The sequence below is a fragment of the Taudactylus pleione genome, unplaced genomic scaffold (genome assembly GCF_031769625.1).
Source record: "Taudactylus pleione unplaced genomic scaffold, aTauple2 ptg000279l, whole genome shotgun sequence".
Taxonomy (NCBI): Eukaryota; Metazoa; Chordata; class Amphibia; order Anura; family Myobatrachidae; genus Taudactylus; species Taudactylus pleione.
In genome coordinates, this window is record NW_028284681.1 from 1,361,157 (window position 1) to 1,386,975 (window position 25,819).

At 42.3% G+C, this 25,819-nt stretch overlaps 1 protein-coding gene across 1 annotated transcript; it reads right to left on the reverse strand.

Moving 5' to 3' along the window:
* Positions 1–15,658: 15,658 nt before the first annotated feature.
* Positions 15,659–25,793, reverse strand: WFDC3 (WAP four-disulfide core domain 3). Its single transcript, XM_088481941.1, has 6 exons — positions 25,706–25,793; positions 23,782–23,937; positions 22,301–22,471; positions 20,992–21,129; positions 19,179–19,322; positions 15,659–15,956 (listed from the first exon to the last, which is right to left on the reverse strand). Exons 1-6 carry the CDS (start codon positions 25,791–25,793, stop codon positions 15,931–15,933), a joined length of 723 nt encoding a protein of 240 aa, XP_088338067.1. The 3' UTR covers positions 15,659–15,930.
* Between the last annotated feature and the right edge of the window lie 26 nt (positions 25,794–25,819).

The window sequence follows — 25,819 nt, forward strand, 5'->3', positions numbered from 1 at the left end:
ATATGGTGGGATTGCCCTTTGATTTCACCTTTTTGGTTGGACATCATCAGTGTCTCTGATCAAATTTTGGACATTACTGTGCCCACTGACCCAGTCTTTTGGTTACTGACACACTCCCTGATTTCAGTGGCCACATATAAAAAATCCCTTATTCGTCACTTAAGCAATGTGGCTAGATTGGTTGTCCTCATATTCTGGAATTCCCCACACCCACTACACGTAAAGACTGGTTCCAGAGACCAGATTATTTTATGTCCATGGAAGACACCCTGCTTTCCTCAGATGATAAACTGTCAGATTTTATTGGGCCCTGGTTCCCTTGGCTAGAATATAAAGCTTCAGATGTTTATATCTGTCTGCTGTCCCACTAAAACCAAAAGTCTATCTACCCAAGTGTAAATGTTCAGGAATAGGGAGAGTTCAGCTTCGACACTCTTCGAGGTGCCTATCTTGTCTCATAGTGAGATTCCTCCCCCCACTTTTTTTCCTCCCTTTTCACCCTCTCTCCTTACTTCCTCCGACCTCCCTCTTAGATCTTATGGTTTCTTATACTAGCCACGTGTTTTCTTTTACTTAACCGTGCTCTCTCTAGGGTGTTTTAATACCTATTATTGCATACTTATTGTACAACTTCTTCTCTTTGGTATTTTGTAACATTTCGTGTGGTATTCAATTGTTATAGCGCGCCCGATCTCCCATCTAAAGTGATGGGAGATCGCAAGGCGCTCTTCAATTGTTGCAGATTTTTGCGCTGTTCGTGCCCATAGTGGTCAGGTTTAACTGCATAAACTGGCTACCCCCGACCAAAGTGCTGGGCGTGATCACGATAAGTGCAGTTTGGGCGCCCAAACAGGTCACTTTTCGTCCATTTCAGCTCGCACCCCCCTGGGGCTGTGAGCTGAAATGGTGCGCCGGCAGCTGATCCCGACAGGAGCAACAATTGAATAACTCCTGTCGGACTTGTAGGGGGGTGATACAATTGTATAGAGCCCTTCAATTTGATACCCCCTTGTTATTTATCAGAATTTCTTCAATAAAAACAGATTATACAAAAAAAAACATAAATATGTTATATCCTTATAAACTAGCAAATCAGTTTGGGATAGCATTCTCAGGGCAGGATGTACTAAAGGGGAGAATACAATTTTCAGAGGTTTTACCGCATTTTCCATATGTATCAACCACCGGAATGCATCACGGTGGGCAACACCATATTTAGGTGGCGTTACCCAATAGAGGCCTATGGGCATCTTTTTGGAACGCCTCTCCTGAGAAGGATCCAATCAGATCCCTCCCAGAACCCCCCAGGGTTGAACAGAAGGACGCTAGAGGGACTTCTGGGTGTTAAACCCGGAAGTTCCTGCACCCGGGGGCATCGCAAAGGACAGCACTTATCGAGAGAGATGTCCTTTGTGATATTCTAGGTACATACCGTGGTAATTATCCGCGTTATGTACCCAATGAGAGGTGGGATGTACCGCATCGCGAATGTGGTGCTTACTGCATTCTGCCCCATTGTGGAAAAGTAACTCTTGTAAACATCAAAGATTGTTTCATGCATAATGCATATAAAATATTAAATATTTTTCATTTAAAATGCAAATAAAATAATGAGTGTTCTGTCATACATAGAACCATGCTAAACTCACTATGGTACACAAAGTAGTTATAACAATATGAAATTGTTATTAAGAGGACAAATCATTAAACCAAACAAGTACGTTTATATCCTTAGCACAGTGGTTCCCAAACTGGGTGCCGTGTCACACTGGGGTGGTTCAGGGCACTGTTGTCCAGGGGTGCACAAGTTTGTGGTCCAGTATCAAATAAAATTATTTTAGTCAGTGTGGTAGGCAAAACCAGTGGCAATGGCTGCCAATCAAAAATATGTGGACAAAAATAACTGTACCGAAGGGTGACAGGTAAGCACAATTTACTTCATTTAATTTGTGTTGAATTTCTTAATAAGAAACTTTTGGCCCAGGGGTGCCGTGGAAAAAATGCTGATACTCTAAGGTGCCGTGATTCGCAAAAGTTTGCAGGATAAAAAGGTGAGGGATTGTAGTATGGTGACTGTAATGATAAAATAAGGTAAAAATATTGGCTGAAAAATTTGCAATATACAGAATAACAATGTCAATGGTTGTTATAGCAGTAACACAGTAATATTTATCGTAGCAGTAGAAAACATCCTATTGCCTTACTCTATTTATAAAATGTTGCAGGGGCAGCTGAGTGACACTCAGCTACTTCAGTGATACTGGCCAGCAGTAATAAGTGTTCACTTACTGCCTCACCGGCCCAGTTTCCAGCATATGCACATGTGTGTCTCAGCTAGCTGGTTCGCACTGATAGATCGAAATTGATCTTCTGTGGGTAATCACCAGCTAAATCTCATTTATTGTATGTCAGACTCTTGTGTACAGAGTATACTCCGGAGAGGGAAATCAAGACACATCCATCAGTCATGTGTTCAAAGATTGCTCTGACTATATTTGCGTGCCGTACAATAATATAAAGCACAATGTTCTTTGCAACATATCAAAATATTCACGTTATATCTTAGTACAGTAGTCATTGTTAGTATTCATTACATTTTTATCTATATATGAAGGAGTGAACTGTTAGGGGGGGTAAGGGAGGTGAGCACACATAGGAGTTTAGAATACACATTCTATTCATGCTTATCTTAGTTAGAAGTAGAACACATCTGCTGAAACCGAGGTCCTCTGAAATTCAAAGCTCAGCAGAAATCAGTCTCTGTAATATTATATATTTAATAACTTAACTTTAATATTTAATAACTTAAAGGCACACACCATCTTGTGACAAGATGGGGTCTTATGTGGATAGCTTAATAACAGATTTATCAGCACACAAAAAATAGGTGCCTCCTTGTGCAATACTTTCAGAATAACACCAGAGTGAAAAAATATATATTGAAGAGACTCCAAAAATGGCTCCGTACCCAAAGATTAAATATTAAAGCTTATCTGAATCAGAATTTAGGGACCACATGTCATCCCCATTTCCTCCAGAATTATCTTCAATGCTGAAAAGAAAAATAAGAGGGAAACGTCATAGTGCAATTCATATTACAATATATTTAACATTGGCATATCTATAATGGGTGCAGGGTGTGCAGTGCACACGGGCCCCTGGGTCCAGTGGTCCCCACACTGCCCTCATTATTAATACTTACCTCTCCGGCGTCCCGTGTCAGTAATGCAGTAGCAGCGCAAATCACTAGGAAAATGGCATGGTGGCCATTTTATTAGAGATTTGTGTATGCGCTGTAGAGGTGTCTCCAGGACCATGGCGAAGGCGCCATTTTACTGAAGACCTGCACATGCGCCACAGAGATGAGGGACCCACACGGAGTAGTCTGCAAACGGGCCTCCTCCTGACTTAAAACGCCCCTGATATTTAATGAAAAATCTCATGGCATTTTAAAACGTACAATGTATATAAAAAACAAAGGGCTTACCCGATAAGACACCAAACGTTGGACATCAAGATCTATTGTCACCAGTCTGAGCTAAAAATCACCCAACGTGTTTCCTCCTGCTCCACAGCTATAGACGCTATGACTTCCTCAGCGGTATGCGATGGATATTATATCTTGCCAGCTTATATACAATGACCATCAATCGTAATTCAAAACAGGTGTTAGATCCTGAAATGGTGGAAACAGGATATATAGGAAACTAACATAAATGACCTCATAAACATGGCCGACAATACATATAGTTTGTCCACAACTAAAGTACTCAGCAGCAGATCTCTGAAAAAGGAGAATCCTGCAATTCTATATCTTCTAAAATCAGGTATACATACAATTGGTAATAATTGCATGTGTTGAATTTTCCATATAACTAACTGCTATAGCATAAAGGCAAACTATTAGAAATTATTAACAAAATCACAGACTCAACACAGATGGCTTCTATGTAAATTCCATTACACAATATTAGTTATATGGTTACATAAACCAGAAATCCAGTATTTAGAATAAGCTTTATCTAAATCCTTCACATTGAACTAATATGGCCACTGGCAGATGTACCCTACCCATATGGCCACCGAAGGCTATCCGGGAATATGATTTCCCTGTGTTCGCCTATCTCTTACAACTGGGCATGCGCAGAACAGTATTATGTACATAGACGCAACATCGAATAATGCTTAGTAAGATATAAGATGCAAATAACCTTATCCAGCAAGTATTTTACTGTTAAACAATAGTGAAATGTTTAACTTAAAAAGAGTATTGATTTACAGAGCCGTAACTAGACGTTTTGGTGCCATGTGCCAGAGTGAGCATTGGTGCCCCCCCCCCATTTTCTAAATAGGGACATAAGATAGTGCACCTGAAAAAGGGTCATGGCCTCATGGGGAAGGGCCAGGGAAGAGATAGGGGAGGCCAGAAGATGCTGGGGATAAAAGAAGAAGCTACAAGTGAGAATGATAATAAACAGGAAAACTGCCAGGCCCAAACAGCGCCCCCTGACCTGTGGTGCCCTGTGCCATGGTACTGGTCGCACTACCCTAGTTACGGCCCTGTTGATTTATTAGCCCTTATGATTATGCAGATAATTTTTCTCGAGTAGGGAAGGGGGAGAGAGGGGAAGGCGATACACCGCACAGAGGAGGTCTAGGCAACTCTCAAGGTCACACAAACAAATAAATGCTAATAAAAAGATAGTAGATTCCTGATAAAGATATTGCTGTTGTGAGGGTGCTCCCAAGGAGCAATATACCGTAGAACTATACAAAATAAGGAATAAAAAGAACTCCTATAGGGGCACACCTCAATAAAATATAACTTTTAATAGGAAAATCAATTAAAATATAGGAATCACTTAATTAGTAAAAATAGAACACATCTGAGATCAAACACAAGATCTCAAAATTTCACATAGTAATCTAAGCTCAACAGACAATACACAAGTACATACAGTAATGAAGTAACATTCATTTTTGGGGGACCACCCTTCCCTTCCTCTGAGCGCTTGCCCAATAGCGCCAGGAGGAGGGTGGCAGGCGGGCGGGCTCAGGCTGTGCTAACACACACATCGCCGCCAGCGCTAGCGGCGAAGTGTGTTAACCAGCAGCCAATGGGAGTCAGACAACTCTCATTGGCTGCTGCTGCTACTGCACACACATCACCGAGCGGCAGCAATGTGTGTGTGATTCAGCAGCCAATGAGGTCAGACAGACTCTCATTGGCTGCTGCTGCTGCACACACATCACCACCAGCGCTGGCGGCCATGTGTGTGTTAAACAGCAACCAATGAGAGTCAGATAGACTCTCATTGACTTCTGCAGCCGCAGCGCCCACTGCAAGAGACGGCTCCCATCCGGCTCTGCAGTGGGTAATGGGAGAGACGTCATGACGTCTCTCCCTTAATGCAGAGTGCGCCAGCCCGGGAGGATTGCTGAGCAGCAGGCGGCGCGAGCCGTAGTGTGGATTCAGGTAAGTATTTTACTTTTATTGTTTAATGTCAGTGTGTATTTTTCGGGGGGGACTACTACTACTACTGGGGGCACTGCTTCAGGGGGGGGAGACCACTACTGGGGGGACACTATTACTAAGGAGGGGACTACTACTGGGGGCACTGCATCAAGGGGGACTTCTACTGGGGCCACTATATAAAGGGCACTGTATAGGGGGGACTACTACTGGGGCACTGCATTGGGGGGGCACTACTGGGGCCACTATATAAAGGGCACTGTATAGGGGGACTATTACTGGGGCACTGCATTGGGGGGGGGCACTACTGGGGACTACTACTGGGGGAGACCACTACTGGGGGGGCGACTACTACTGGGGGCACTGCATCAAGGGGGACTCCTACTGGGGCCCTACATAAGGGGCTTACTACTGGGGGCACTGCACAGGGGAGACCACTACAGGGGGCACTGAAAAGGGAGAACCACTACAGGGGGCACTGCATAGGGGGGATAACTACTGGGGGCCTGCATAAGGGGGGATCACTCCTGGGGGCTTTGTATAAAGGGCACTGCATATGGGGCATTACTTCCGGTGGGGCTGCATATGGGAGATCACTGCTGGGGGCACTGTATAAGGGGAACTAATGGCGGGCTGTATAAGGGGGACTACTACAGGGAGAACTGTGTAAGGGGCACTGCATATAGGGGATCACTACTGGGGGCATGTATAAGGGGAACTAATTGGGGGCTCCATAAGGGGGACCACTACTGGGGGTACTGTATAAGGGGCACTACAGGGGGCCTGCATAAGAGAGACCACTACTGGGGGCATTGTATACTGGGTGTACTATATAAGGGGTACTACTGGGGGCCTGCATAAGGGGGACCACTACTAGGGGCACTGCATAAGGGGACTGTATAAGGGGCACTGCATTAAGGTGCAAATGGAAAGAAATGTTCCCAGTGACAAGAAAGGGGTGTGTGTCATGTTGACACGCCCCATTTTTCAGTGACCACGCCCCTTGTGACCACGCCCATTTTTCACCATGCGATCCTGCGGCACGCGCACATGGGTGGGGGCTCCATTTTCAAATTTGCCCTAGTTGCGCCACTGCCACAGAGTCTGCCTATCACAATATTAATGACGTCTCTGAAAGAGACATTCATAGTGTACTAAATTCAGATGGCAGCTGTGGAACTTTTAAGACAACGCTTCCTCACTTTCACCTGGAAAGTAGTTATTGTGGCTGTTTTGGAAGGGCCAGTAAGCTGAAGTTTTGCCTAGGGTGCACCGACCCTGGGTCTATCTGTACTCAATCCCAAAATCTTATAGAGAGTAATTACTTACCCTTCACCAGTTTGCCTGTGCCTTATTTTGCCACCTGTCAGTGACGTCAGAAGGGTGGTGCCCGGGTGTCAGCCTCCTCAGTGACAGGAGCCAGGTGCTGCACTGAAGCATTACATGCAGCACTCGGCTCCTGACACAGTGAGGGAGTCAGCACTGCACACGGAGTGACTAATGCGGGGGTTCGGGCTGTGAGGCCACGCCCCCTACCCGATATGCCATGCCCTCTTTTTACCGGCTTCGCCATGCTGACTACTATACTCTGGACTCAGGACCTGATTCAGACCCACTCGCAAGCAGCCGCTCGTTCCAATATATTTCCAATCTGCGCATGCATATGCATCCCAATACGCGTGCGTGAACCACTGCGAGTGGTCTGGTAGGGCTCGCTCGCCCAGCATAGGCAGCCCATCTGAATGAGTGACAGGAGAGGTCGTTTGTGGGTGGTAACAGGGGCAGGGCACTACTAACGGGGAAGTGGAGGTGCGAAGTGCTTGCAGCAGGGTTTAGTCAACCTTAAGCCCTGCGAGCACATTCGATGGTGCTCGATGTACCAATGTATTTAGGCACTTTCAGGAGATGACATACGCAAGTGGGCATTTTAAGAATGGATGGTGGGCGTCTACATACATGAAGTGCTTGCACGCCAAGACATAGTGGGCATGCTTATGTCTTGCCTTGCGATCGCTTGCCTTGCTGGGTGAGTGCCAGATTTGCATAAGCTGGAAGCAAGCGATCGCATCTTGCGAGTGGGTCTGAATCAGGTCCTCGGTCCTCACCGGAGATCACCAAGGTGAGTGACGCCACTGCCACCGGTTGGTCATTTTGGTAAGGTTGATCAAATCTATTGATGAATTCTTAATAAATGTATTATTCATTCACCAAAAACAAGTCTGTGTGTTTAATTACAGTTGTCAAGCTTATGTTAAGTAAACGTTATATGTTGCTAGGAGGTTTATGTCTGTTTCCCTGCCACACTAATGGTTTAACTTCTAAAATGAGTGAGGCTGGTAAAATGCACTCCCCATATACGGAGGCAAAGGAGAAATTTAGAAGGGACAGTATGGAAAATTTAAGTGACTGGAGTTTTACAATGGGATGTAGTTATGAGACCGGCGGCCATGATGCTGCCTGTCTCAATACCGACATCCGAATCCCGACAAAGGACGTAAGATAGGCATTGAAATACCTACGCCTATCTTAATCCCAACGCGGAACGCAGAAGGACGCCAACCTGAACGAGGCAAGTCCAGGGCGCCCTTAGCGTTAGCCGCGCGGGTTAGGTTTAGGGATAGTGGTGGTTTTAGGTTTGGGGGGGTTAGGGTTAGGCACCCCTTGGTGGGAGGGTTAGGGTTAGGCACCTTCGGGGCGAGGTTAGGGTTAGGCACTAGGGGAGGTTAGGGTTAGGCACTAGGGGGGGGGGGGTTAGGGTTAGGAACCACTAAGGGAGGGTTAGGGGGGGAGAAGGGTAGGGATAGGGTATTTACCTGCCCTGTCGGGATCTTTTCTCTTCGGGTTGCCAGCGTCGGGATATGAACCAGCTGCTATTCAGCCACTGGAACTTCATAACCATTCCACCTTTTACCATTATAGCAGTAGTCATATTGTACACCGGATATGGGCCACTTCAACCAATGTATGTGGTATGTCTATATATATGTATGTATGTCCCTGCATGTGTTTTTGAATAAATGCTGGTGATCTTTAATTTGTTATTGCTACAATAAGCAGCAATAACATATTATAATAAATAAATTATAAATTAATAAATATGTGTACTTGCTCTATAAATGATAAAAGTGTCTTTTGGGGACTAGGGGAAATAAGTTAATATAACACTAGCGTTCATTTCTGATTAAGGAGCGTATGTTTCTGGTTTAATAATGAAACACCCTTGAGACATTTACATCCAACTTGCAACTAAATAATAAGCCATTTTTGTTATATGATAAATGTAAATTTACTATTAAGCACCATTTAACCCCTTCACTGCTGAGGGTTTTCTCTCCCTTGTGCTGAGACCATTTTCTGACATTAGTGCTCGTCACATTCCAACAGCAATATCACTGGTTTATTATTCGGTACCCACACAAATTATACCTTGTTTTCTTCAGAAGATTTATTATGTGCATAAAATAACATTGGTCTTTTTACTCATTCTAACACGTAATCATGTTGTTTTAACCCAAATGGCCAAAAGAAAGGGAACTAAAAGCAAATGTAATTTTATTTTCATCTTTTTCACTCTTCTTTCGCCAATAATCCACCTTTTCAAAATAGTAAAAAGTAGGATTCTAGGCCTGATTCAGAGGTGGACGAAGTGGTGACGTCCTAGAACAAATTCAGACGCAGAGAGAGGCAATTCCGGTGGGCGTTCCTAGGAGGTAACAGGTGGGTGGATAGCCATTCAGCCTTCAGCGTCTGCATCTTTTGTCACAGTTGCACTGGAACCAGGTGCTATGACGGATATTCTGCGCCTCCATATGGCTGGTGCAACATCTGATGGTGCAACTGATATGCGACCGATGATGTGACTTTTTATGCACAACAACGGATTAGTGCCGCAGCTGGTGGCCATCTCAGTAGGAAAACCATTGCCTGCAGCATTAACATAAAGTTGCATTCGCACTGCGCACAAAGACGTGGTCACTGCTGCATCCGCGCCCCCCTCTGAATCAGCCCCCTGTAGGTAGTTTTGATAAAATAAATCTGCACTTGAAATGAAAATACATGTTTTCTGAATTTTCGCTATCTCGATTTAAACGTTTCCTGTGTATAGGAAGAATATGGAGGCCCCACAAGGCCTCCTGTGCCATTATCAGATTTTATCATTGCTGCTGCGTCCAAAGACGCAGCAGCGATGCTACTAGTTTACAACTCTGAATCAGGCCCTTTATCTCTCTCCACTTTGTCTCTCTCCAAAGTTTGATGCATCTTCCCCTATATCTAATATCAGTCAGGGAATTGTTAGCATAGGCCAGATGGCTAGTTGGCAAATGTAAGCCTGGAGGCAAGCACACAGCCTTGCACATGAGCAGGGGTCCATCATTAAAAGATGGATCTAGGTATAGAACCCAATCAAAGGACAATATATAAAGAGGATAGTGCTGGCAATAACTCCATTGGCGTAGCCTATTTATCAAGCCTATTTATTGAGGCAGTACTCCCGGTTTTGGTTATTCCCACCTTGGATGGCATTTTCAAGAGTAAAAGCATAAAAAATATACAGAGGCAGATCCGAGTCAGGCTTGACTTTTCCCGCCTGACTCGGATTCTGAAATCGAGGCAAAACGTCATCATCCCGCCTTCCGAGTCTCGCGGGTTTTGGATCCTATATAAGGTACCCGCGTCGGCGTCATTTTCTCACTCGGCTGTGGACAGTGAAGAGGGAGGGTGGGAGTTAGGGCTGGCTGGGCTGTGTAGTGTAGTGTAGTGTAGTGCAGAGTAGTGTTGTGCTGTGCTGTGCTGCGCTGTGCTGCTGTTGTCCATAGGGGCTGTGTCCACTACTTCAAAGTCCATAGGGGCTGGCTGTGTTGTGCTGTGCTGCTGTTGTTAATAGGGGCTGTGTCCACTACTTCAAAGTCCATAGGGGCTGGCTGGACTGTGTTGTGCAGTCAGTTGTCCATAGGGGCTGTGTCCACTCCAAAGTCCTGTGCAGTGTCCCAGCCCTAAAGGGGTGCTGTAGTGTTGTCCAGGGGGTGCTCTGTCCGTCAGGGGTGCTCCCCCTAAGTGCTAAAAAAAAAATATTTTTTCTGTGTTTGTGAATTGTGTGCGCAGTAGCCGCACGTGCATCAACAAAGTAGTGCCAAGCGTGCGCCTGTGTCATAAGTAAAGGGCCGGCTGGCTTGACCGTTAAAGGGTGCTGTAACCCCCAAAGTACACTCCAAACCAAATAACAAAATATTTTCTGTGTTTGTGAATTGTGTGCGCAGTAGCCGCACGTGCATCAACAAAATAGTGCCAAGCGTGCGCCTGTGTCATAAGTAAAGGGCCGGCTGGCTTGACCGTTAAAGGGTGCTGTAACCCCCAAAGTACACTCCAAACCAAATAACAAAATATTTTCTGTGTTTGTGAATTGTGTGCGCAGTAGCCGCACGTGCATCAACAAAGTAGTGCCAAGCGTGCGCCTGTGTCATAAGTAAAGGGCCGGCTGGCTTGACCGTTAAAGGGTGCTGTAACCCCCAAAGTACACTCCAGTCCAAACCAAATAAAAAAATATTTTCTGTGTTTGTGAATTGTGTGCGCAGTAGCCGCACGTGCATCAACAAAGTAGTGCCAAGCGTGCGCCTGTGTCATAAGTAAAGGGCCGGCTGGCTTGACCGTTAAAGGGTGCTGTAACCCCCAAAGTACACTCCAGTCCAAACCAAATAAAAAAATATTTTCTGTGTTTGTGAATTGTGTGCGCAGTAGCCGCACGTGCATCAACAAAGTAGTGCCAAGCATGCGCCTGTGTCATAAGTAAAGGGCCAGCTGGCTTGACCGTTAAAGGGTGCTGTAACCCCCAAAGTACACTCCAAACCAAATAACAAAATATTTTCTGTGTTTGTGAATTGTGTGCGCAGTAGCCGCACGTGAATCAACAAAGTAGTGCCAAGCGTGCGCCTGTGTCATAAGTAAAGGGCCGGCTGGCTTGACCATTAAAGGGTGCTGTAACCCCCAAAGTACACTCCAGTCCAAACCAAATAAAAAAATATTTTCTGTGTTTGTGAATTGTGTGCACAGTAGCCGCACATGCATCAACAAAGTGCCAAGCGTGCGCCTGTGTCATAAGTCAAGGGCCGGTTTGGACATCTGGTCCGGACTGAAGGACGTGCCAACAATTTCTGACAAGTCTACTGTCACTGCATATGATACTGTCCTCAAAGCAGCAGCGTCAAGCGTGCGTCTGTCTGTTAAAGGGTGGTGTAACCCTCAAAGTGCGCTCCACAAACAATAAAAAAATTCTTTTTTTTTCTGTTTTTGTGAATGTGTGGGCTGTAGCCGCACCTGCATCCTTAAAGCAGCAGCGACATGCGTGCGTCTGTCTGTTAAAGGATTACATCGGTGACAGCATCCAAATAGGCATGTCAGACAGTCCGTACCTGTACTGGCAGGAAAAAGAAGCAATTTGGAGGTCCCTGTACAAACTGGCTCTATTTTATCTGAGTTGCCCCCCCTCCAGTGTGTACTCCGAAAGAGTGTTTAGTGCAGCCGGGAACCTTGTCAGCGAAAGGCGTAGGAGGTTGCTTCCACAAAATGTGGAGATGATGTTCATAAAATGAATTATCAACTCTTCCAGGGAGACCAGCCTCCAGAACGTACAGAGGGACCTGTGGTTGTGGATTCCAGCAGGGACAAATTAATACTCTGTGAGGATGAGGATGTACACAACACTGAAGAGGGTGAGGAATCGGTGGATGAGGAGGATGAGGACGACATCTTGCCTCCGTAGAGCCAGTTTGTGCAGGGACAGATTAATTGCAAGCTTGTTTTGTGGGGGCCCAAACGAACCAATCATTTCAGCCACAGTCGTGTGGCAGACCCTGGCACTGAAATGATTGGTTTGTTAAAGTGTGCATGTCCTGCTTATACAACATAAGGGTGTGTGGGAGGGCCCAAGGACAATTCCATCTTGCACCTCTTTTTTTTCTTTGAATTATGTACTGTTTGGGGCCTAGTTTTTCAAACTGCCATCCTGTATGCCACTGCAGTGTCACTCCTAGATGGACCACGTGTTTGTGCCGCCCACTCGTATCTCTTAGCATAGTCATCCAGCTACCTCGGTGCAACCTTTTGGATATAAAAACACTATTGTGAGGTGTGAGGTGTTCAGAATAGACTGGAAATGAGTGGAAATGAAGGTTATTGAGGTTAATAATAGCATAGGAGCAGAAAAACACACAAATTCTGTGATTTTAGCTGTTTTTATGCTTTTTAAAAAAAAAAATACAGATCCAAAACACAAAACCCAGAACCCAAAACACGGAAGGGTGGTTTTGGCAAAACCAATCCAGATCCAAAACACGAAGAAAGATCCAGATCCAAAACCAAAACACGAAAAGTCGCCGATACACACCCCTAATATATATATATATATATATATATATATACACAGTATATATTATTGCAGTACTGCACTATTTTGAATTTGTTTATATAGAGTAAGGACCATTTAGTTATAGCAGCTCACTAGCACAGCTTCTTCCACTTGAGCTGCGGTTTATTAATCTCCGGCTGCCTGGCTCAGTGGTGAATAAGTCGATATGCCCAGTAGGCAGCAGGAGATTTGAAAACATTAGTTCAAGATGAAGAACTGGGCTGCCTCTGGGTGACCCAAAGTGGTGCTTAAATAATTAACAAGAACCAAAAGAAAAAAAAAATAGGCTTGATTAATTTAAAATAAATTATGTTTCATTTAAAGTGAATCTATATGTGTGGGTGTTTTTAAATTAATACTGTAAGTAAATGCCCATCCTACAGAAATGTGAGCCATGCATCTGAAACAAATACCGATGCATATAATAGAGGACTAGCCCAGGCCCTGATTGTTATCCTTGGTATGTGTTTGGTGGAGTACGGTACACGCTTATTGGGCAAGCAATGGAAGCTGCCAAGTAACGGCTGAATGATGAGATGATCATGAGCATTGGAAAATGATAATCCACACATTTTAGATGTTATATTAGACTTTAACTGGTATTATATAAGAAATGGTTTTAAAGGTAAAAGAAGTTAGACTGGAATGATGGTGAGATGGATGGTGACATAGTGGATTACCTATAGAATATGCCATAAAAAGGCTTGCAAAGATAGAAAAATAGAAGAGGACAATTTTTTCTAAGAAGTAGTGGTTGTGGCCGATAAGTGACCGGTATGGTGGAAAACAGATCAGGCGGATCCAGGTATGGCCCAAAAAGAGGATTATGGTGATGATAAAACTGTCAAAGTGGAATTTGGTTACATAAACTATTTGAAATAAAAGGCAAAATGGTTGTTTACTGGGGTAGTGATTATGGGACATGACGGAAAATCTACTTTTTGGTTTATGTGAGTGTAGTCTATTCATGATCCTGTTCAATGTCTATTATAGATTTTAGGACATGAATTTGCTGTGTGGGTAGCATGTTAGATGGTGGTCAGACTTATTGGGCACATTTGGAATTTGCAAGAGATGGTAGGTTGGTAGGTAGGTAGGTGGGCAGACATACGGATATGAAGCGGAATGACATAGTATCAGCCTGTGAGTCTCTCTCCTCTGGAAATGTTCTAGGTGTAGTCCCCATGAGGATGTTGATTAATAAAATGAATGAGGATTTTAAGAGGCTATATGGGTAAGGTTTCTTAACATCATAAAAGCATGGTGTGACATTATGTTTCAAAGGATATTGATGATGTAGGTAACCCCTTCTCAGCAAGGGTGCCTGAAAGAACAAGGTTCTAAGGGGATGATATATTGATGTGTCTAAATTCCCAAGGGCAAAACCTTGGTGGCTTATCATAGTGGTGATAATATGCAGACCTTCAGGTCAACCATACAGTTGGGGTCATCAGCTAGCTGAGCAAAAATGCGGTTACATGATATACAGTATGTGTGTGTGTGTGTATGCTTGTATATACACACAAACATTTTACAAGCTGACTCTTAGTTAATAAACCCTGCACAGTAAGGAACTATCCTATCACCCACTCAACAGCTCAACAGTCTTCAGTAGTCCACCAGAGTGCCTCACGTGGCCTAGGCAAGCCTATACCACTCCCACAGAACAGCTGCAAATTCTTAACACCATTACTTGTTCTCCCGAAAAAGGCCTTTTTTTTTTTTCAGTTTTTGCTAACCAAACTTTTACCGCTTACTTTTTGTACCATATCAGGCTCTGAATTGAGTTGCTTATATTTTAGATAGGTAGATCCCTTTACCCATAATGCCTTGTTAGAATAATAGCGGATTATGTAGTATCTAGCCCAGCATTTGTAGATATGTGTACCCAGCGATGTGACGGGCCGACATATCGGGTACATCGGTACACATTAGACGATCCGGTGCCCGCCCGCCCAATATGTCGGCACCAGTGCATCCTGATGCATGGGGTCGTCAGTGACATTGTCAGATTGAGCTGCATGTAGGGACGACCTTACGTTGCGACTGACGACCAAATGGGAGCGCGAATGGCCCAACATAGAGCGATTTTGAAAATATATTGGACTGATCTGTCGGCTCGGCTGAAATATCGTGTAATGTTTACCCAGCTTAAGATAAAATTAATGTAATATTTAGATTTCTAGTTATTCATAGTCAAAATTATTAATTCAAGGTATTTGTTATATATGGCAATATGCTCCACATTGTATAAATACATTTATCTGGACACCTGCAAAACATAAAAAAGCATATCTAAACTACCAATGGGCCTGGGCAAGCCACCAGCCACCCACTCTGGTAGGACGGAGGCAAATGAGAACAATGGCAACTGTACATAATGTTGAGCTCTGCAAGCAGACTTACTAGCACCATCATAGACATTTAACCCTTAGGGGTAAATTTACTAAGATGGGAGTTCTATTAAGAAGTTAGGTTGCCCATAGCAACCAAACAGATTCTACTTCTCATTTATCTATCACCTTCTAGAAGATAATACCTGGAATCTGATTGGTTGCTATGGGCAGCATCACTTCTTAATAGAACTCCCATCTTAGTAAATTTACCCCTTAATATTTATATTATCCAAATACTATACAAAGGCAAAAGAAGAAGTAGAATTATAGTACCTTTAATTAAATAAACATATAAAGATGCATTTCTTGAGTTTTTATTAGTAGATTTTATTAAAATACTTTTGTTTACTGTTGTGTACATTACAGTTAATATAAATAAGTGTGCATCTTCCCAAATGCTGCAAGACACCATCACAAACCATTCCTAATAACTCTTATTACACTGGGAAACAGCATCTCCTCTTGACTTTCATGCATCCCTATTTGGGTTTCAGAATGGCCCAATAGTGTAGGTGTAAAGGCATCCATTTGTCCGCAGAGCTCCATATACAACCCTCAACAAAATCATACTTCCTAGGATATAAATAAATATACAATGCACAAATACATTGTACAGGCCTCTTATCTTCTCCATCCAAGGTAAAAGTGGTAAGGCAGCATTAATGTTCTCTTAGGGAAGAGGGAACTGCAATAAAATAAATGAGAAACAAATGAAGTTTGCTTATGTATACTCTTGGGAAGTAACACCAGTCTGGTAACCTTTCTTTAAGCTTGCTGCAGTTGGTTATTTTAACATTTTTCTTAATTAGAATAATAAAATTTTCTTAAATTAGAGAACGCCCAAATGTCACCACCACAACACTGCAACAACACCAATAGGTTCTTCATGCCATGCGTTCTAAAGCATTTTACTATAAAATTAAGTAAATGATATGTTCACTGTTCCACAATTCTATATGTACACAGGTGCACTAGTATAAAGCGTAACCTATGCAACATTCTTTGCCTCTAATATAATGTTCTGTTTATGTCAGAAGTAAAGAAATCTAAAAGGGAAATCCACATAATAAAGAATATTTGATGCTTGGCTGTTTTGCTTCATATAAAGATGCAGAGGTAAGTACTGTACCATCAACATTCTAATGATCTGATTGGCTACAAGTTTGTCTGTCCCACCTACGTCATAACTGAGAACATCCTAGATGAGCAGGAGAGGCAGAGTGAATCCAGTACAATGCTCAGTCCCTAGTCAAACGCTCTGTATAAAGTATTGTACAATTGATAATAACAAGATGAATACTAATAAAAACTGTACTTGTAAAGGTTATCACTATGCAGTAGATTGTCAAAGCAGTTCTGGATGGAGTCCTCAGGTTAAGCTTTCAGTTTCATTTCCGGATGTCTCAACTTACAACAAACACTTGCTAGGGGTATATGCATTATCTAATTTAGGGGCACATTTGTCAACAATCACATTTGCAATGTGATCAGGGCATGTTACTAGCGCCCTTGATCGCATCACAAAATGCGATCTTAGCGCCGGCATGTATCAAAGAGCCCCAGCAGGGACAGGAGCTCTGCAGACCGTCTCTTCACTCCTGTGCCAGGGTCCTGCGCGTGCGTGTTCTACAGACAGACCACGCATGTGCAGCAGCCATTGCCAGGGAGGACTCCTCCGGAATGCTCTCCGGGCTAATTATGTGATATGTAGCCTATGGGCTACAGCAACACAACAGCATTTTTAGATGGCGTTAGATGCGGAGGCCTATGGGGGTTGCCGGCCACTGTCAGAAATGTAGGGACAGCAATGGATATCGGAGATATCTGCATCGGTCCCTCCATAATACGTTGTAATGATACTAATTATTTGTGGATATCCTCTGAAAACAAGTGTTTTTTGGAGAATATGCTGCAAATAGGTAATGATAAATGGGCCCCTTGGATTGGAAGAGCAGGACCTTCTTATCTTCAGTTTTATTGTGTCTTGTTATATTGTTAAGAATTATTATACAGTGTTGCAAAATATGTTGGTGCTGTATTATAAATACAGATATTAACAATTACAAAATGAATAAATATGTTGCCCTATGTCTTATGGACTACATTGTATACAGATGAATAGTACAATTCATGCATATTCTATAGTAGAAGTGGGTGATCTCCCTGTAATATTTTGCCTATGTGAGGTTTCATGGCACTGCCATGTTGTGTGGCATGTTAGGTCTGACCAGGTGAATAAACTACAATTATACCGCGTATCCACTACCCGATAACATAGAGTGATTGCACGATTGTAATCGTGCAATCGTTCAGTAATTGGGCACACATCAGGGTTTTAAATGTCGGAAACAACCAGTGATGCGCGCTTCCGCTGGTCGTTTCCGACATCAATCATCGCCCGAACATGCTGGTCAACCTGACGATAACATCAGGTTGAGCATGTACGGGGATGATTGATGTGCCTACACTGAACGACTGAACGTTCAGTGTAGGCACAGCACCAGACTGTGAAACGGCTGCACGATTACAATGTCGTAATCTCGCAGTCGTTTCTATGTCTGCTAGTGGATGTGTGCCTTTAGAACAGAGTCAATGGAGATTTACACTTTTAAGAAGCAAAAATATACTGGTTGGTTATTTGGCTCCCAACAAAAATTAACCCTAGTGAGTAAGTGTGTGTACATGTGATAGGGAATATAGATAGTAAGCTCCACTGGGGCAGGGACTTATATGAATGGCCAAATATTCTCTGTAAATAAGTGTGCTATATAAATAACTGGTAATAAATAAATAAGTAAGAAGCAGCCTGTAAGTAGCATGAAAGGGGGAGGGGGCTTGGACTGCACACCTTATTATAAGCAGCATGCACAGAGATTGCACATGTATAAGTACTACTCAACATAATTCTGTCAGTGAATACTCTGAAAACCTGTGTGACGTGTTCTTTCTCCTATAAAAGCAACCCCATGTTTTCTTTCACTTGCCAAAGTCACTATTATAATTACAGGTATCTGCTCTCACTAAGGGGCCCATTTATCATTCCTTCAAGTAGGAGAAACAAAAAAATTCATTTTCCTCACCTACTTTTGTAGGAATGATGTATCAGGGCCAATCATTGCATAAGTAACACAGGAGATGCCTCCTGCTTACCTTAGCCGCTAGTGTATGAGGACCTTCATGCATCAAACTGTGCTTCTTCATATGGGAAGAAGGACTAGGTTACGATGAGGGATCTTTTCTAATTCCCTTCAGACCTGCGCACCCTCCAGCAGTCCACTTGTGTGAACTCAGATTACTCATGCACACTAGCAATGCCAGGTCAAACCTAGAAGTATTACATTCTGCTGCTAATATTTAGGTAGGAATTGCAGAGACAGCTGCTTTTTGGAGACACTATCCCTGCACCAGAGGAATAAATGGAGGGTGATCTGCGCCACTGCAACCACGGTCGGCGATAACATGTACTAACTGGTGAGCATACAATACACTGGTTGCTCGTCTCATTTACCTGCAGGTTTACTCCAGGTATTCACAGCTGCAACTAGCGACGAGTTGGATATATAATGGGGGCTTTAGGGGCATATTGATGAATATGTTCCTAAAACCAGATATCACAGACTAAGGGGCCTATTAAGCTAGAAAATAATCAGCTTAGATTTGATAAATGAGCTTGATGAGCATTTGATGTATTCATTTCCTAGTAAAAATAACACAAGGTTCAAAATAAGATAATTCCAAAAAAAAATGTAATTTGCTGTGAGAAAACCTAAAGGAAATAAATTAATCAAAGCTTGATAAAAATTCTTAATAAAAGAATAAATAAATAAATCCTGGTCTATATACTAGGAAAATAAGCATTATGAATTAAACATTTGTTTGCACTGGGAAAACCCAGCAATATATTTACCATTCTTGGATTTGACGCATCTCTTCCCGCACTTCGTAGAACAACACTTGTGTAAAATGTTACAGTCATAGTCAGACTGGCAGCTTGTATTTTCCGTTCCAGTAGGACAATCTGTATCTGCGGCAGGACATTGCCCGGCCCTTTCTAAAACACAAACAACAAACCACAATTAGGAACACATTAGATATAATGCCAATCCGTATGGGGCATTTTGCAGGACTGATTGCCTTAGTGAATACAGCCTATTGCTGACCGGCCTAGGGCTGGTTTGCACTATGTCCAGAGTTCCTCACGCTGTGTGTGTCCTTGCTACTGTGTCACCAGAACTGTCAGGTAAAGCCTAATGCTGGTTAGTAGAAAATTCAGGGGGGACCATACATTTTTAATTTTTTGTACCCCCCAATTTTTCCTGTACTAATCTAGGCTTAAAAGCCGGTTGCTGGTTACTATTTGGTGACAGGACACCGCACCATTTTTCTATTTTTTTAAAGCAATAAATACACAAGGCACCACTGATCACAGGGTTCTGGTTAGATGATCAGAACAACCTTTAGTAAATACATTGGGTTCCAAAACCTTGGAAAAAGGCCACTTAGTAAATTGCCCAATGTGTTAACCTGTGTATATTCATATACTTAATCAAGAGTCGTGAATGCATTATTTTGATAATGTACACTTGCAAAATCAACATTTGACCCAATATCAGAACGTGTTCATATGTTCACAATGAAATATATTTATCCTATCAAAATGATAAGATCATAACCAGGCATGTTGGTAAATGCAGTCACATGTGTGCATTCATATTCTAACTACACTAGCACAGCTCAATGATACCGGAAGTGTGTGGCCAAACTGGACAGTGATCTTGTTCCTCATTTTCTTTGGGTAGCAGGTTGCAGCCTTGCGTGGCTTTACAAATGGATATAGGTACACACAGCTGGATTCAAACTCCATAGAGCACTCGGTACTCATAAGCCTCTTTTACTACTATGATTATTGGCTACATTGTAGATTCTACAAGTTACAGTGATACATATAAGATGAAAGGGCTCAATAACAATAGTAGGGATATTACAGGGAATATAGTGCACAATCCCATGGCTGTCACCATACTATAATTATTTTAGTTCCAGAGTCGGACAGGCCCAGCAGGGGGCCAAGTAGATGTCTGGTGGGCCCCCCTGCATTAGAGCTTCACCCACTACTGTGGCAGTGTGGGCCCAAGCCAGCATCTTGCCAGGGCCCTGAGTTCAAAAATCTGCGTCAAGTGAGTCCAGGAGACCTTGTCAGAACCCTTTTCCACATCAAGACTCAGTAGCAAATCAGGAGCATAAGGAGTGGTGAGTACGGGATGAGGCAACAATAGCTGCTACAGCAGTTGATGGACACTTAACTACAGTAGTAAATCAGTATTGCTCTATTGCGGGAATAACTGCAAAAGCAGCTGTCCCATGATCCCTATTTACCATTGTGGATCTGGACTGCATACACAGGAAACGCATTGCAGAGACAGTGTAGGGATCTGATTGGATCCCTCTTTGCAACCCCAGACCTCTTTCCCATAGGAAGGAGCAGGGCACTAGGTTGGTTCCCGCAGGCTCTCACTCAGAGTTTACTGAATATTGGCGGCTACATCGGGCCCCAAATAATAAATAGGCCCTCTACTAAAGAGCGTTTCCGTATGTGTAATGGGCACATTAGTGATGCTGAGTAGGCCCCATAAAAAGTCATAACTCTGTATCCCATCTATCTACTTTTTACTCATTTAGATTGTATGACAATAGTAATAAAGTCTGTTATCAAGAATTACCTTCAAGAGCTTTTCGACATTCGCGTCTGCAGATCATGGGACAGCATTTGTAACCGTCCATACATGAGGATTCGTCACATGTTACCCTTTCCGGTAACAAACATTTGTAAATCTCTTCTTGAGGGCAGAAACCTCTCTCTAAAAACAAAACAACATGGTTATACACACACTGAGGACATCGTCTATTCTCCTAAATGAGAATTTAGCTCAAATGTTTGCACAGAAAACATTTTGCCTATACATAGGTTAATCCATTTGGCTTTAATTGCTATGATTTCTTGTGACCTTAACACTTGTGGCATAAACATATGCACTAACAGTATGAAACAAACCGGGAGAAGCAGAAAGCTCATGACAAAAGGATAGAGTGGTGAAATGGCATATACTGCTTTCCAGGGGCAATGTAATGTGATTTCATTTAATTCAGAAATATATATATATTATTTGATTATATATACTGTTCTTTTATGGCGCTGTACCTTTTCTATTAGTAGTATCAGACCAAAGTTTAGGTAAGTTTTTTGTCATGCTTTTTTTATGGTACGGACCATGAAGCCGCTCCTGCCAGTTTACTATCAGAGCTAGAGGCGGGATGTGCAGTCAGAATAGGCAGGGGAGGCAGAGCCTTCTCTTTCATACTCCTGAGATTTGATATAATAATAATTAGAATAATACAAAGACGATATTTATCATTTATAAACATCTTCTTTGTTTATTATAATAATTTTTATAGTTAACACTGACCAGATTTTCGGAGTTCCCTGGGACTGCAGGGAGATGAGAGATGAGGCAGCAACAGCTCAGCCTCGCTTCTGTATAGTCAGACACTGCTTGCAGAGCTGGGGGTGGAGCCACACCACAGACAATAAGCTGCACAGAAAGAGAGCTAATAGAGCCATGCTTCTGAGTATGGGGGCGTGCCTTGAGCACTGATGGACACCTTGAATGTGTCATGTGACCAGGAAGTGCACTGCAGTGTTCAGAAATCGTAGCTCAGTTAGCAGCAGCAAGAGAATACACAGCGATGCAGGAAGGATAATCAATGGACACCGAAGCTTAGTGTACTGAGGGGGAGAGTTACAGTGAGTAGAGGATAAAACAAACTCCCAGCACTCAGACCCATCTCCATGTGTGCCTCCCCAGCCACTGACCCCACTGAATGTCACTGATACAGACACATAAATCATGTACAAAGATGTCCAAGGCATGGGACCCCATCGTTCTGCCAATAGAGATGGATGAACTATTTATAATGTAAAAAGGGCTGATAATTTCCCTGCAAAAGTACTGCTATCTAAGCTTCACTTACTTGTATTGGTCTCCTGGCTTGGTTTGGCAAGGTCACTTAAAGTGGGTACACAAGTCTTTCCACAAGTTTTAAAGCAACACTTGGCAGTGCCTCGGCATTCACTATCAGATGTGCAATTATCAGGACATTTGTCAGTGTGAGATTCAAATACAGGGCATACACCTGTCTTCTCTGTGGAGGAATAAAGAGTATACATTACCATCATATGACGACAACAACATCAGGCTGAATATTAAAGATCAGTACAGATTAACATAACATGAAAAACTGGAGTGGACATACCAGCCCTGTAAAATGTACTTGTCACTGACACTCTTAATGCAGCCATTTTGTGGATTAAATCAATATTAAGCCTATCAATTCTCCAGGAACTAGTGACATCACTGAAGTATGGCCTACTCTGTGTATAAATATTACAATAGCTACCTCCACTATGAATAGACAACAGATGCAACTTTAAAGATTTCAGACAATTAGGTGACAGACAATAATGACTATATTAAATCTGTCTCATTACTATTAAAGCTTTTTTTTCGGAGTGAATTTAATGTTGCCTCACTCCGTAAATAAAAATATTACTTTTTAGAGGCCTCAAACCATCTAATCTACTCCACAGCTTAAGTGGGGTACACACTGGTCAATAATTATCAAACTAAACAGCCAATTCTCGGCTGCCTTGTCCGATTATTACACAGTGTCTGTAGACAGCAGTTGGATCTGTTCCTCTGATCTGGACAGCTTCACAACATATGTCAGCAACAATGAGCCAATATCATGCCACATATATTATGTAGTGTATTCAGAGATACACCTCACAGGGCATTTAAAACATCAACTCAATGATCTTTAGGGACTTTTTTGGTTTAGATAGGGACGATAATTGAGAGGTGTATTCAATGGAAATTGGATGAAGCTCCCAGGAAATAAAAATTGTGAATTGTTTTGTTTCTCTAATCTGCCAGGTGTGTACCAAGCTTTAGTAAACATGTAATTGGTGATAGGCATTTTAATGGGATGGGGTCAACCTTGATGGACTGTTTCATATTTTCAGTTACGCACCATAGTAACTCCCAGGACTGTAACTAGGGTGGTGCGACCAGTGCCACGGCACAGGGCACCGCAGGGCAGGGGGCGCTGTTTGGGCATGTTAATATTCCTGGTTATCACTTGTAGCTTCCTCTTCTATTATCCCCAGCATCTGATGGCTTCCCCACCCTTCCCCATGAGGCCATTGCCCTTATTCAGGTGCACTATATTATGGCCCTATCTTTCTATCTATCTATCTATCTATCTATCTATCTATCCGTACTATTTATCAAACCTATCTAGATAGATAAATATATACATCACCTCTTTATAGTATGTCCTAGGGAGCAAACTTCACAGTAAATTATTGTGAAAAATTTTACACAGATGTGTTGAACCGAAATCAGTTTTAAATACTTTTGAGTAGTAGTAGACAGTACTGTATCTAAGCTTACCCTGTGCAGGAGGCTTGCACATCATTTGGCAGTTATCCAAGCAACACTTCATGTTCTCTGAACAATCATTGTCTTTCTTGCAGAGAGTGAGACAACTCTCACCTTCTCTTCTCTTATAATACCTCTGAGGGGGGCATGTTCCTGACTTCACAGATCCTACATTTAGATACATTAGATACATAAATTATTATTATAATCATATACAGATAAATACACACACACATATAAAAAAAACACATATAAATTGGAAAAGTGGTTTATATTGGCACAGGACAAATAGAACATATGCTCACTTCAGAAGGCAGTTTTTTTAATAAAATCTACATAATCAGCCCAGGATGGTGCTCCAAAGAGTAAATATATTTATCAAAATAAAAACCAAAAAAGGTATTCCTTTGCAGAAAGCTCAGTAGGAATATTTTTATAGTAAGAACTTGATAAAAATGCTTACACAAGAATTGTGAAAATTAAAGTGTACTATCCAAAATCAATACTCAATGTTATTTTATTATTAAATATGCTAATAATATTATTTATGTCCTGATTACTGAGTGAGAATTATTGAAGGTAATATGATATGCCATGGAAACATGAAAGGAAAGTGAATAAAAATTAAATAATGTTGCTGGTTTATCTATCGTCTATATTCTCCAAAGAGATGTTCATTATTGCTTCTGAATGCACTGACAGGTATATTGTGCACTAGCTGTTGCCCGCAATGCTGCCTGGACAACTCTCTCTCTCTAGACTATACTTTTTTTTCCTCCTCTCATTATTTCTCTTTACCCCTCTTTCTATCCCCTTTTTCTCTTTTACTTTCCCCTCCGGTACTCTGTCAATCTCTAGCATCCTCTCTCTCTCTTCACTGCTCTTCTGTCTTACTACCTTCTGCCTCTTGCTCTTCTGTTTCTCTCCTGACCCTCTGTTTCTTGTTCTACTCTCCAGGGCACTGCTACAGCTGCCTACAGGTTATAGAGGCAATCCAAATTCCACTTTTTTACACTATCAATAAATACATCGAGCCATTATGCTGCCTGAGACAGTAACTGTAAAATTCTGTATGTATAAATCAGAAGCAACTCTCCTAGTTATAAACTGTAAGAGAAAAATATTGCATGAGTATTCGGATAAGGGTATGCCATGTGCTCCCTCAGCATAGTGCCACACTTGGCCCATTTCTCCTCTATACTGCCTGTCCTTAGTACCAGTGACACTGTAGGCTGCAGAAATAAATGAGTGATCTTTTGATGCATAGGAAATCATTATGTTCCTGAAACGCAGAACAGAACTTGTCACTAAGATATATGGCCCAATTAGTGATTTTTTTTACCTACAGATGACTATAATTTCCAAGGTCTCTCTCCTCAGTATTAGTGTACATCACTTAGGGTCTATTTACTAAGCAGTGTTAGGAGACAGAGTGAAAAGTGATAAGAAAGTGATAAGGTGCCAGCCAATCAGCTCCCAACTGTCATTTTTCAAACACAGCCTGTGAGATGACAGTTGGGAGCTGATTGGCTGGCACCTTATCACTTTCTTTTCACTTTTCACTCTGTCTCCTAACACTGCTTAGTAAATAGACCCCTTAAACACAGAAAAATAAAACATACAATATAAAATGATTCTGAGAAAAAAGCGCACACTTGTGTCAAGTGTTAAAGACGCCATTAAAGAAAAGGAGTTTCTACTGCAAAAGTCTTAGACATATGCTTGACACAAGTGTGCACTTTTTTCTCAGGATCTTTTTATATTATATGCGTCATTTATTTTCAGGTATGTACAAGCTGTTCTGCAGCCTCTACATTTCTTCTAGATTCCTTCTATGCATTTTAGACTTGTCGTGTATTTAGTAAAAGCTGCAAGAGGACATGTAAAAGTCACTGAATTAAAATAATCTAAAAGCTTTGTGCTTTCTGTAACTTACCAAATTCATATCCCTTTATTGCTAAACTGGTGACCACTGTGCAGAGTGGAAGCAACAGACACAGGAGGTGGATCTGTCCTATTCTCATCTTGATGGCAATCTGTTCTGCAACCT